Genomic DNA, 13,858 nt, shown 5'->3' on the forward strand with positions numbered 1-13,858 from the left:
GGTGGTTCAGAGTTGTGATTGTATTTGAAGGTGTTTCTGTTATCTATAATTGTATAGTCTTTCAAAAGCAGTTTTTAAATTTAGCTATTTGAATTCTACAAGGATGAAAAGATGATTGAAAATTTTCACCTTAAATTACTTTCCCCCAAAGAATAACAAGTTGAAAAGAATCCTAATGAGTGGTATATAATTTTTTAACAATTTTCTGTGTGATGAGTTTTAGTTGTAAAAGTGGTTTATGAGCTTGCAAAGAATAGCATATAAATTTTAAGGAATAGAAGGATTATATTGCTGAAGACAGGAGGTTTGTAGTTAAATTTTTATCATTGTATTAGGTGATTCCCCCATTGACTGATGCTTTATTATTTCACTCGACTTTTTTATATTTCACATTATTGGTTTATTTTCTTAGGTTAATACTCAATGTTTAAAGCATTTTTATGTCAGCTGAAATTTAAAGTGTTTTTTTTCACATTAGAATACTAACCCACCAGTTACATGCTATAATCAAACACAGTATTATTTTGAGCCAAATTATCCTAAAGTATAAACTATTCCCTGGATCCAAATATGCCTAATTTGTAAGCAGGTTTTAGATTGTGCCAAGTACTCCTTAGTTGGAAGCTACTTTAACTCTAAATCAACATTACTCATATTACTCATGAGGTACATTACTTAAAAAGTTCCTTACCAAATGGCACTCTGACATATCAAGGAATTGTTTATTTACACCTTAGGAAGATTTGGCTCATATTTTGATAATGGACAAACAGATTACATCAAAATCTATTTTATGCTCTATGCATTAACTTAGTTGAGTAATACAGGAAAAGTACACACATTTTGGTGTCTGTAACCTTGGAATAGAAGTAGAAAATCAGTACAATACAGAATAAGTCATTCACACAGGAGATCCAGGTTCACAAATAACATGATTTAACATTTTTAACAATATATGACCAAAAAAGAGTTTGTCCAATGCAGAAGTAAAATAATTCCTCTTAAATTTCCTTTTAATGCTCTACAATATATTCTTAATGTTAGAATTTTTTATATCTATCCCTTGGAAAAGTACCGTACTTTTGAAAACCATAGAGTATTTTAGGACAGTTATAAACAACATAATTATCATGAAAATAGTTAACAGAAGAATCAAGTTTTTAAGTTTTAGATAAAATTTGCTCAAGTAAAGAAGTACTAGAACACAGGTTAGAAAAAAGTACATGTTAAAGGGAACATTGAATTCAAATATATAGTAGATTAATAGTCACAGATTACTACGTAATGTTTGTTAAATGTAAACTTCATTGTTTACTTGAACAATGAAGGCATCTAGTTGTTGTTCAGCACCCACCATGAAGCTGAAAGGAAAAATATAATTTTAGTAATGAAGTCAACTTGATACTTGATAATTTATTTCTCTGTGAAATATCAGTATGTGAGTATGAATAAATTATTTCAGCTACTCTTCTTTGATATAGAGGAAGGAAGCTAATAAACAAGTTCATTAATAACATTTGCTCCACATTGTTTGGGTTATATATAATTGCTTATATGTAAATTAAATAATAGAAATAAGTGTAAGTCTTACTTCTTTGAAGCCTTCCCAGAATACTTCGTCAAGGTCTGTTTTGTTTCTAATCTGGTCACCTAGGGCATTTTTCTGTTTCATGTTTTTTTGCCATGTAATTTTATCTTGCCTTGACTGGTTCATGTGAATATGGTATGTCTTCCATCTAGTGATATTCCAAGCTTTTTGAAAATGGGACCATGTTTTTTTTTTTTTTCCCCCACAGAACTCAGTATGTTACAGTAACATTAAAAAAAAAAACAACAAAGCTAACAGAATCAGTCATAGAAGAATGCCAGAAAAGTTTGTTTTAAGTGAAATTTTTGTATCTTCAATTCTCATATTAAGTTCAAATTTGAATTAGAAATATGTTCACATTACAATGGAAGGGAATTCTCTAACAGATCAAAAAAGGAATTAATGACTAGACTGTCAGTAATGCTTTTATATTTTCCTTTACCCAGGAATTTTCTTCTGCCTAAAGATCTTCTTGTTCCACAAGCAAATGCAACAGTTTTCACACTTCTGTGGCATGAATTATTACTATTATTATTTTTGGACCAGTTCTATTATTTCCTCTGTATAAGGAACTTCCTGTGCAGAAACTCTATGTACTGATACATATATATTATTTAAGGTGTCTAATAGAGTTATTAACCTTTTATATCTCAGAATACCAATAATTTCCATATAATGTGATGACTTCAACGTGAAAATTACTTAAGTTTGAGTATTCATATTGTGCAAAATACATTAATATTCTAACTTTATCAGTGGTAAAATTTCAAATTCTGTACTCATGAATCATTTAAAGTGAGGTGTTTCATAAATGTACTTGAAATGGAGGGCCAGAGACCACTATAGTACAGAAAGATTAAAAAAAGTTAGTGCATCATGTAACATAGCATAGAACCAGATATAAAGGCTTATGATTGGTTGTTCTGAATAATGAGTATCTTCTGCATGTCCACCTTTGGCTATCCTCTTGTGTGTCTTTTTTAGGGTTCACAGTTAGCAACATATCAAATACTTTACCCACAAAATATGACCTGTAGCACTTATAGTATTTATAAACCAGTAAAATAAATATTAATGTGTAATTTCATACTTGTAATAGAATTGATTTATTTCCTTATATTGCAACTTAGTTTTGTGTTGTTTTTTTGGCGAGGCAGTCAGGGTTAAATGACTTACTGGCTGGGGGTCACACAGCTAAGTGTCAAATATCTGAGACTGGACTTAAACTCAGATCCTCCTGACTCCAAGGCCAGTGTTCTATCCACTGCACCACCTAGCTGCCCTTTATGCAGCTTAAGCAACCCAGCTAGAAGTTTTGGGAGAAAGCTGTTTTTATTGAAAATAAGATTGCTTCTTGGGTTTAAAGAATCACATAAAATATGTATTTTGTGCTTCTCAACTGTTTGTTAATGGTGGTCTTATTATCTTTTACACATTTTAATATGAGGTTATTATATATAATAAGTGTATATATGGTCTCTGTATTTGTCAAATGTTTTTATTTCCTATAATTCCTAATTCCTAATAAATACTGTATGGACAGTAATTTTTTTTAAAATAGCTAATACAAAAGGTATATCTCTTCAAATGGAAATTTTGGCATTCATACCTTTATACCAAATTTCCTTAAGCTATTGTGCATGGTAAACATATAACTGTATAAAAATTAATACTAAACTAGCTTAGCAAAACCTAGTAGGAAATCTAATTATTTAAAACTAATTAAAGTTTTGAAAATAGTGGTACAGAATGGTGAACCACCTTAGTATTGACCAAGATTGACTTTTCCTCTTCATCATCTGTTAACTTGGAATACCCTTAGTTGAAATTAGGAAGCATTAAATAACATTTATTTGAAGGTGAAGGAGGAGGAGATTTAGTTAGACTGTTGGCTCCTTGAGGGTTGGGCTATTGCCTTTCTTCATATCCCTTGCTCTTAGCATAGTGTCTGGCAAATAGTGGGTGCTTAATAAATGCTTATTGGTTGCAGTTTTTTAGAAGGTGACAGCGTGACAATAGTATATCTTAATAGTTGGTTGAAAATGGCTTACTTTGAAGTAGTTGAACCAAGAAACCTGTTAGATTTGTTCAAATTTCTATGCTCTTGCCAGATTCTTAATTTTCAAAATCCTTCATTGCCTTTCTCTTTTTTCTGAGTTTTTCTTTTTATATTTACTTTACATACCAAGTTGTCATCAATAATTCATAAGGCATTCAGTAATAATAGCAATACATGGTTCATTGTGGCATTCATTTCTTGACCCGAGCACATATCCAAGCTGTTGCCATGGCCTGTAATTTCACCTTTGTAACATCCCTTCTCTCTGACATTGCTACCGCTCTAATGTAGGCTTTCATCACCTCATGCCTGAGCTATTGCAATAACCTGCTTTTGGGGTCTGCCTGCACCAAGTTTTTCCCTACTATAATCATTTTTCATTTAGCCACTGAAGTGATTTTTTTGAAAGCACAGGTCTTATCATAAACTATTCAATAAACTTCCTGTTGACTCTGGGATCAAATATAAAATCCTCTGCTTAGCCTTTAAAGCCCTTTATAAACCAGCCCTCTCTTACCTTTCCAGTCTTAACCCTTATTCCCAGATATATATTCTTCAGTCCATTGACATTGGCCTCCTGGCTGTCCCATGAACAAGATACTCCACTTCTCTTTTCTGGGCTTTTTCTTTGGCTTTCTCCCATTTCTGGAATGCTTTGTCTTCAGCTCCAATTACTGACTTACCTGACTTCCTTTAAAATCCCATCTTTTATTGGAAGCCTTCCCCATGCTTTTCATTCTAATGCCTTCCTTGTATTAATTGTTTGTGTCCTTGTATATAGCGTGCTTTGTATGTATTTGTTTGCATGTTGTCTCCTCTGTTAGACTGTAACCCCCTTAAGCACAGGTTTCACCTCTTTTCATATCCCCAGCCTTAACACAGTGCCTCGCACAAAGTAAGTGCTTGATGAATTGTTGTTTGTTGATTGATTGCTCTTTCTCTGATGCATTGCTTGAACTAGGTGGTAGGAAGCAGAAAATGGCTATAGTGGTCAAGGTAAAGGACTACTTGTATTGGGACTCCTAGGATGTTCCAGCTATCCCAAAGATATGCTTCAGCTATAAAGATAGCCACTAGTTACCCGAGAAATTTATCAGCTAACACATTATGTTCACAAATGTGTGGAAAAATTATAAAACATGAAAGTGAATCTACATTACAAATTTTCTCTTCTCATGCCCCCAATGTACTACATTATGTTTTAATGTTCAAGCTTAATATAGTTATGCCAAAGATGAACAATTTCAATCTTAGAGTCTTGTTTACTTTCTTCTCTGATTCTCACCTTCACCTTCCCTTAAACCTCAGAGTACTGAGATTTGTGAGTCAAATGACTAAGCCACAGACTCATTTAACCACATGAGATAACTTGCTATTTGAAGCTTATACTTGATATTTAGAGAGAACACCCAGAACTCTGCATTCATTGAGTTTGTTTCCTCTAGGCCAATACTGAACCTATAACTGAGGCCCTACAGATAAAAATTGTCAGACAAGGTCTGTATTGAAGGGATCTCAGACAGATTTAATTATCAGGCTCCAGAGATTCTATATGTGCTTTCAGGGTGAGGCTCAAATTAGCTTAAGACAGGTCTGAAATCTTTGAAATATTATATATTTTGAGGTTTTTTTCTCATTCCCTCCAAACTATATGTTTGAAATTCCATTTCACCAAATAGTTATAATGAAAATCTTTCCATAACATTTACAAACTCTAGCCCATCACCTAATCCACTGTATAAAATTCCACTATGAGAGAACTGGAAAATCCCTTGGTGTTTATTCTAATACCATTTGACCTATATTGGAATATAAAATAAGCTACTCTTATTTTGTAAAGAAACATCTGCTCGTGTACTGATTCCTGATAATTCTAAGAATCATAGAGAAAGCCTTTCCTAAATGGACATTTGAGTTGGAGGGAAAGGATATGAAAAATAAATCACTAGATGGTATGGAGAAAAGTGATAGTACTTGGGGGTGGGAAGATAAAATGACATGGAAAAGCTAAGCAAGGTAAAGCCAGCATAGTTACCAGGAACTAGCATAGTAGACGTGAGTTCTGGAGTTTCCAAGAAATCCACATTGCTCCTTTGGAATGCCTTGCTGTAATTCATCTGAAGGTGGCTGTATAAACAATTACATGTCAGTGCATTTTCATTTATCTTTTTAATTTTTCCAAAATAAAATGCAACAGAGGCTGAAGTCATATGCACCTTGGGATTAGATATGAAAAAGCTGAATAACAGGACTTTTTGAGGATCATTTGATTTGCAAGACTACTGATATTTGAAAGATAATCATCAAGAGAATCTGAATTCTCTTGTAAAGGTGGAACACTAGGTAATTCACATAAGTTTTAGCAAGCTATAAGTTTAAGCAAGTGGAAAACGTTGACTAAATTAATATTGGGGCACGCTCTACCATATGAGATTGGCAGTCAGGTGATGAAATGGATAGGGTGCCAGACCTGTAATTAGAAAGACACAGTTCAAATCTAGTCTCAGACACTAGCAGGGTCACCCTGGACAAGTAATTTAACCTTGTTTGCCTCAGTTTCCTTATCAGTTAAATGAACTGGAGAAGTAAATGGTAAAACATTTCAGTATCTTTGCCAAGAAAATCCCAAATGGGGTCATGAAGTGTTGGACACAAACAACAAAGACCATGTGAGATTATGGATTTCATCCTTGGAGTTTTTATTTTTTTATTTTGTTTTGCTTCATAGGCTAGCAGGCAAGAGGCTGAAATAAGTGGAATTTTGTGATCCTTTTCAGTGTATTCTGTGGTAAAAAGACCCATGCTTTTCTAAATTGACAGCCTTCGTTCTCTAATCTTTTATATAACCTGAGAGGAAAATGTTTGTGGCTATATACATTATACTTCAAATCCTTAAAGGATGTATGATTATATTGGTGTGAGTGCAACATGATTTGCCACTCCTCCATAGGCAATCTCCATGAGGTGCTATGGCCATTAAAAAAAAAATCACCTGAGACGTAGCATTTGTGGTTTAGTTAGACTCCTGAGAAAGGCAACATGTCACCAGACCTATATTGGAACCTTTCCAGGTTGGTAGAACATGGCAAAACTAGTTAACCTTTGAGGACCTATGGCCTTCACAAGACCAGAAGTATTGGAGTAGGAGGTAGTAAGAAAGAGTGGAAAGAATGTGGAATTTAGTGTCAGAGGGCTTCAGTTCAAATTCCAGTTCTTCTCACTTGTTTGCCTTCATGACCTTGGGTAAATAATCCTGACTTGATGTCCTCATCTGCAAAATGGGTTTTAACTAGATAAAATCCATTCCACATCTGACAGCAAACATATGTAAGTTAAATTGTGTTTGGAGGTAGATGTGGTTTCTTATATTTTGTATGAAAAAGAAAAATCTGAGCTGTTCTCCTACTATAATAAGTTTGTTTCAAAACCAGGGAACCATGTGGCGACAAGATCAAGGAAACATTGATGGAGAATGTAGAAAAGTAAGAAAATTGTGAATATGAAACCATGAATTTCCAAAAATGCTGGGATGTCTTCACTTTGTTTCCATGTGACATTTTTACTTTCTCAGAAGCCTCTGGATTGGGTGACCTGGGTGGAGTTTTGGGATATTCATTAAAAAAAACAACTATAATATCTTTTACAGGGCTATCCCTAGGCAAAATAAAGTACATGATTCTTTTTTTCTTTTACTAGCCCCAGTTTTATTCTTTCATTCCTCATAGCTGCTCATCCCCATACCAGGTAATAGAAGTATCTTCCAGTACTTCTGAAACCATACCTACTTTTTTTGGTCTATATATTAAAAACTGAACTCACTCTTGACTTACCTATTCCACATGCTGCTGTTCTCCCAGAACTCATAAACTATAAAGCGGGATTCAGTTGAAAGCTTCTGAATAGAAACACTGAATTAAAAAAGAAAAATACAGTTAGCTGTTAGAAACGACTATATCTGTATATGTCATAATCATAGTTCATGTATACAAAAATTTTGTCATAAATAGTGCAAGGTAGCATTCCCATTTTACATGTGTGGAAACAGGTCTAGGGAAGAGAATGATCTCAATCATGGTGCATGCATTGAAATACTAAGTTAAACATTGTTCCAGATACCTATATGGTGTTTTTTAAAACTTTTTCTGTTTTGGGATCAGGTTGACAGTCTCTACAAGTAGTGTGTGGTGTAGAGGGCAGATGACCTGAGTCTTGAATCTGACATTCTAGCTATGTGGGCAGGGGATATGTACTTAATTGCTTAGTACCCAGTAAACTCTTGAAGATTATAAATTACAGAAAAGTTGCTACATGAAATTGCAGTTTGGGAGAAATGAATCACAACTTTTCAGAGAGCACACATGGTAGCTTTTTGACTCTAAATTGTTCGGTTTAAATTATTGGAAGGTAGCCTAGACTAGACAGGAACTCAAGTTAAATTGGAAGAATTGGAGCTCCTCTGTTGCAGAAGTGACTACCTGGTTTTGAGTCTAGCTTGAGCAGTTTGGGGACAAACGGCATTATCTTCATACGGTATACCAATTTGTTTACAGAGGCATACTCAAAACCTTCAGATCCTGAGGTTAGCTTTTGTTCCTATTATGGGAACATTGTGATAGTGATTCTGTCTGGATAAGACAATTATAATGATTTTTTAAAGTTGTCCTGGAGTTTTAAAATTGGCCTCACTGCAATATAATTATCTGGAAGACAACATTCCCCCTAAATCTTAAATATTTAGCTTCCTACCTCCATTTTCATGAGGTGTAAATACAAAATCTTCAAGACTTAGTGAAAGCTACTTGTTTCCAATTTGTTGTTCACTGTTCAGTTCTGACTATACAATAATTATTAGTGAAGAAATATGAGCAATTAAAAACTGTAAAATCCTGAAATCGGAAGCATCTGATAGCATAAACATATTTATAATTAGGGTATAATTTATATATGCTCACATGGGTTTGACTCATTGATGTGAGTGTTCCAGCCAGGAATTCAGAGAATAAAACATCTTGTGTGACTCCATAGTCAAGAAACATTTATTCAGTATTCATTAGATGTAAGGAAGGCACTGTATTATCTGCTATACATGCAAAGGTGAATAAGACATGAACCCTGCCCTCAAGAAACTTATAATTTAGCTACACAAATTTAGCTAATAAAAATTATAGCCAGTAAAGTTAAAATTTAGGTAGTAAAATCTTAGAAAAGATTTATTAAACATCTGCTATATACCAGACACTGTGTTATGTGATGTGGATATAAAGATTGAAATAATCCCTACTCTCATGGAGCTTATGTTCTAATGGAAATGTGGTTTTAGATCTGGAATGATGTAACTGAGCCCAGCTTTATCACTTTACAGTTGAAAGTCCAGAGGAAATGACTTGCCTGAGGTCAAACATCACCAAACCAAAGAACATCAAGAGTTAGAATGGACCTCCGAAATCATCTAAACTATTCCTAACTGAACATCCCCTCTGGGGCAGCTCACTGGTCCAGTGGATAACATTGGACCTGGAGTATGGAAGATCTGAGTTCAAATCTGGCCTCAGACACTTATTAGTCATGTGACCCTGGACAAATCACTTAACCCTGTTTGCCTCACTTCCTCACCTATAAAATGAACTAGAGAAAGAAATTGCAAATGACTCCAGTATTTTTGCCAAGAAAACCCCAAATGGGGCACAAAGAATCTGACCTGACTGAGCCACAACAAGAGTCCCATCTAGGATATCCCCAATTAGTGATCATCCAGCCTTCCCTTGAAATTGTGTTGGGGCACTTGAACTTCCCGGAGCCACAATGGTGGAGTGAACTGTAAATGCTCTTTCCTCCCCCCTTGTTGACCTCAAAAGAACCATAAAATATTTCCCCAGAAAAATCCTGGATCAGTGGGAACAGCTGATGGGGCAAACAGTCTCATAACACCTGAGGCTAGGAAAATAGCTAAGGAGGATTCCTTTTACTCTGGCAGAGGTGAACTGGAAGGAGAGGGACCCCAGGGTGGTAGAAACTTGCACTAGGACTTGGGGTGCCTCAGCCCTAGGAGAGGAGCTCCAATGGAGGTGGAAACTTGCACTAGGGCCCAGGCAAGCCTCAGCCCTAGGAGAGGAACCACAGAGGGGTTGAAAACTCACACTAGGACCCAGGCGAGCCTCAGCCCTAGGAGAGGAGCCACAGAGAGGGTGGAAACTCACACTAGGATCCAGGTGTGTCTCAGTACTCCAGGGGAAATGGGAAGACAATAGGGCAGCTGGGATCACCAACCCCTAAGCTTGCCTTTGCCTCAGCTCAGCTGAGGAGATCTCCTGTGACCAGACCACCTCTCCCCCAACTTAACAAGCCAGCCCCAGGTCTGATTGGGGAAACACAAAACAAAAAGATAAATTAGCACCTGCCCTTAGCTTTTTCAAACCAGTCAGCTCAACCCCAAGTTCTGCAGCTTCTAACTGGAAAGACCCAGAAGCCACACCACACAATCATGAGCAAGAAAAAGCAAAGCAAGGGTGAAAAAACCATAGAATCTTTCCATGGGAACAAGGACCAAAACATGAATACTAAAGAGGTCAGTAGTGAGATTGTCCTCCCATCTGAAACTTGAGAATGGACTATGAACTGTTTGCATGCACAAACAGCTCTCCTGGAACAGCTGAAGAAGGAAATAGAAGAGAAACTGGCCAATGATTTTAAAAGCATGAAAAAAGAATTCCATGAAGAGAACGTCTCTTAAAAAAGGAAAACTGAACAAATGGAAAAGGAAGTTCAAAAACTAACTGGAGAAAATAATTCCTTAAAAGAAATAATTGGACAGATGGAAAAGGAGATGCAAAAGTTAACTGAAGAAAACAATTTGATAAAAATTAGAATTGGGCAAGTAGAAATTAATGACTCTGTAAGATATCAAGAATTAGTCAAACAAAATCTAAAGAATGAAAAGATAGAAGAAAATATAAAATATCTAATTGGAAAAATAACTGATTTGGAAAATAGATCTAGGAGAGAAAATTTAAGCTTTATTGCCCTACCAGAAAGCCATAGTGAGAAAAAGAGTCTGGACAGTATCTTCCAAGAAGTCAAGGAAAACTGCCCAGAAGTGCTAGATTCAGAAGGCAAAATAGTCATCAAGGGAATCCACTGTTCATTTCCCAAAAGGGATCCCAAACTAAAAACCCCGAGAAATATTGTTGCCAAATTCTAGAACTATCAAGTGAGGGAGAAAATACTACAGGAAGCCAGAAAGAAACCATTCAAATATTGAGGAGTTACAGTCAAGATCACACAGGACCTTGCAGCTTCTACATTAAAAGATCGAAGGAATTAGAATGCCATATTCCGTAAGGCAAAGGAGCTGGGACTACAACCAAGGATCAATTACCCAGCAAAGTTCAGCATAACATTTCAGCATTTCAGATGGTCATTCAACATAGTAAGGGATTTCCAGACATTTCTGACAAAAAGGCCAGAACTCAATAGAAAATTCTATTACTATTACTCAATTTGGGCAAACTGTTTACCTCCCTGTAAGGAAAGATGATACCTGTTAATCTTGAGAATTGCCTATCTATTATGAAATATAAAAAGGATATACATAGAGGGAATGGGTATAAAGTAAATGATATGATAATAAAAGTATTATTTAAGCATGTGAAGGGATTGTAACAGAAGATGTGAAAAAGAGTAAGAAGAAAATGGTAAATTACATCACAGGCAAAAGTACAAAATTATAGTAGAGGGCAAGAGGGGAGGCAGATGAGCATTGTTTGAGAGGTACTCTCATCTGATTTGGTTCAAGGAGGGAACAATAAACTTAAGTATATAATTCTAATTAGCTCTATAGGCAATAGGAGTGGAAGGGGGAAGAAAGGGAAAGGAGAGTTAAAAGGGAGGGAAGAAATAGTAATGGAAAAGGGGAGTAAAGAGTAGTAAAAAGGAGGGGGGCTAAAAGAAGGAAGGGAAGACTGAGGGAGGCGGTGGTCAAAAATTAAAACTATTGTGGAGGAGAAGGGAGAACTAAAAGTATAAACAAGGGGGAAAGGGATAGAGGGAAATACACAGATTGTATTCATAACTGTGAATGTGAATGGAATGAATTCTCCCATAAAACAGAGATGGATAGCAGAATGTATTAAAAACCACAATCCAACAATATGTTGTTTAGAAGAAATACATTTGAAACAAGATACACATAGGCTAAAGGTAAAAGGTTGGAGAAGAATGTATTGTGCTTCAGTTGATGTAAGAAAAGCAGGGGTAGCAATCCTAATCTCAGACAAAGCAAAAGAAAAAATAGTTCTAATCAAAACAGGCAAGGAAGGAAACTATATCCTGCTAAAAGGCACCATAAACAATGAAACAATATCATTGCTAAACATATATGCTCCAAGTGGTATAGCATTCAGATTGTTAAAGGAGAGATTGGAGGAGTTGAAGGAAGAAATACATAGCAAAACTACACTAGTAGGGGACCTCAACCTTCCCCTCTCTGAACTTGATAAATATAACCTCCAAATAAACAAGAAAGAGGTTATAGGAGGCAAATAAAACTGGATAAGATAGATATGATAAATCTCTGGAGAAAATTGAATGGGAATAGAAAGGAATATACCTTTTTCTTAGCAGTACATGACACATATACAAAAACTGACCATGTTCTAGGGCAGAGAACACTCACAATCCAGTGCACAAAGGCAGAGATAGTCAATGCATCCTTCTCAGATCATAATGCATAAGAATTATATGTAATAAAAGGCCATAGAAAGATAATTGGAAACTAAATAATCTAATCCTAAAGGAGTGGGCTAAACAACAACTCATAGAAACAATCAACAACTTCATTTAAGAGAATGACAATAATGAGACAACCTACCAAATCTTATGGGATACTGCAAAAGCAGTTCTTAGGGGAAGTTTTATATCTTTGAATGCCTACATGAATAAAATAGAAAAAGATGAGATCAACGACTTGGACATGCAGCTGAAAAAGCTAGAAGAAGAACAAATTGAAAATCCCCAAGTAAATCCTAAATTAGAAATACTGAAAACCAAAGGAGAGATTAATAAAATTGAAATTAAGAAAACTATTGAACTAATAAATAAAACCAATAGTTGGTTTTATGAAAAAACTAATAAAGTTGATAAACCATTGGTCATTTTTATTAAAAAAAAAAGAAGAAAACCAAATGACTAATATCAAATATGAAAGAGGCGAACTCGCCTTCAATGAGGAGGAAATTAAAACATTAGAAATTACTTTGCCCAACTTTATGCCCACCAATTCGACAATCTGAGATGGATGAGTATTTTAAAAAAATACAAATTGCCCAGATTAACAGAAGAGGAAGTTGAATGCTTAAACAACCCCATCTCAGGAAAAGAAATTGAACAAGCCATCAATGAACTCCCTAGGAAAAAATCTCCAGGGCCAGATGAATTTACAAGTGAATTCTATCAAACATTTAAAGAACAGTTAATTCTAATACTATATAGACTATTTTTGAAAACTGGGGAAGAAGGAGTCCTCCCAAATTCTTTTTATGATACAAATATGGTTTTGATACCTAAGCCAGAAAGAGCCAAAACAGAGAGAGAAATTATAGACCAATTTCTCTAATGAATATAGATGCAAAAATTTTAAATAAGATTTTAGCAAAATGAATACAGCATCTTATCATGAGAATAATATTTTATGATCAGGTAGGATTCATACCAGGAATGCAGAGCTTGTTCAATATTAGGAAACTATTAGCATTATCAATCATGTCAACAACAAACCTAACAGAAATCACATGATTATCTCAATAGATGACAGATAAAGCTTTCAACAAAATACAACACCCATTTCTATTCAAAACAGTGGAGAACATAGCAATAAAGGAACTTTCCATAAAATAATAAGCAGTCTCTAACTAAAACCTTCAGCAAGCATTGTATGCAATGGAGATAAGCTAGATGCATTTCCAGTAAGATCAGGGGTGAAACAAGGATGTCCATTATCACCACTATTATTCAATATGGTGCTAGAAATGTTAGCTGTAGCAATTAGACAACATAAAGAAATTGAAGGAATTAGAATAGGCAAAGAAGAAACTAAGTTATCACTCTTTGCAGATGATATGATGATATACTTGGAAAATCCCAGAGATTCAAGTAAAAAACTACTTGAAATAATAAACCTGCAAAGTTGCAGGTTAAAAAATAAACCCTTACAAGTC

The 13,858-nt window shown here is 35.1% G+C and overlaps 1 protein-coding gene across 2 annotated transcripts in view; it reads right to left on the reverse strand.

The window, feature by feature from the left end:
• Positions 1–376: 376 nt before the first annotated feature.
• Positions 377–13,858, reverse strand: part of NECAB1 (N-terminal EF-hand calcium binding protein 1) — a 258,938-nt gene continuing 245,456 nt past the window's right edge. The window contains exons 11-13 of one of the 2 annotated variants that reach the window (XM_072603595.1): positions 7,478–7,555; positions 5,683–5,774; positions 377–1,361 (exon numbers count right to left, since the gene is read on the reverse strand). In XM_072603595.1, the coding sequence (XP_072459696.1) occupies positions 1,333–1,361; positions 5,683–5,774; positions 7,478–7,555 (199 nt within the window). In that variant the 3' untranslated portion in view covers positions 377–1,332. Of the gene's footprint in view, positions 1,362–3,238; positions 5,775–7,477; positions 7,556–13,858 lie in introns of those variants that run through there. The other variant, XM_072603594.1, reaches the window with a different exon arrangement.

The sequence above is a fragment of the Notamacropus eugenii genome, chromosome 4 (genome assembly GCF_028372415.1).
Source record: "Notamacropus eugenii isolate mMacEug1 chromosome 4, mMacEug1.pri_v2, whole genome shotgun sequence".
Classification (NCBI taxonomy): Eukaryota; Metazoa; Chordata; class Mammalia; order Diprotodontia; family Macropodidae; genus Notamacropus; species Notamacropus eugenii.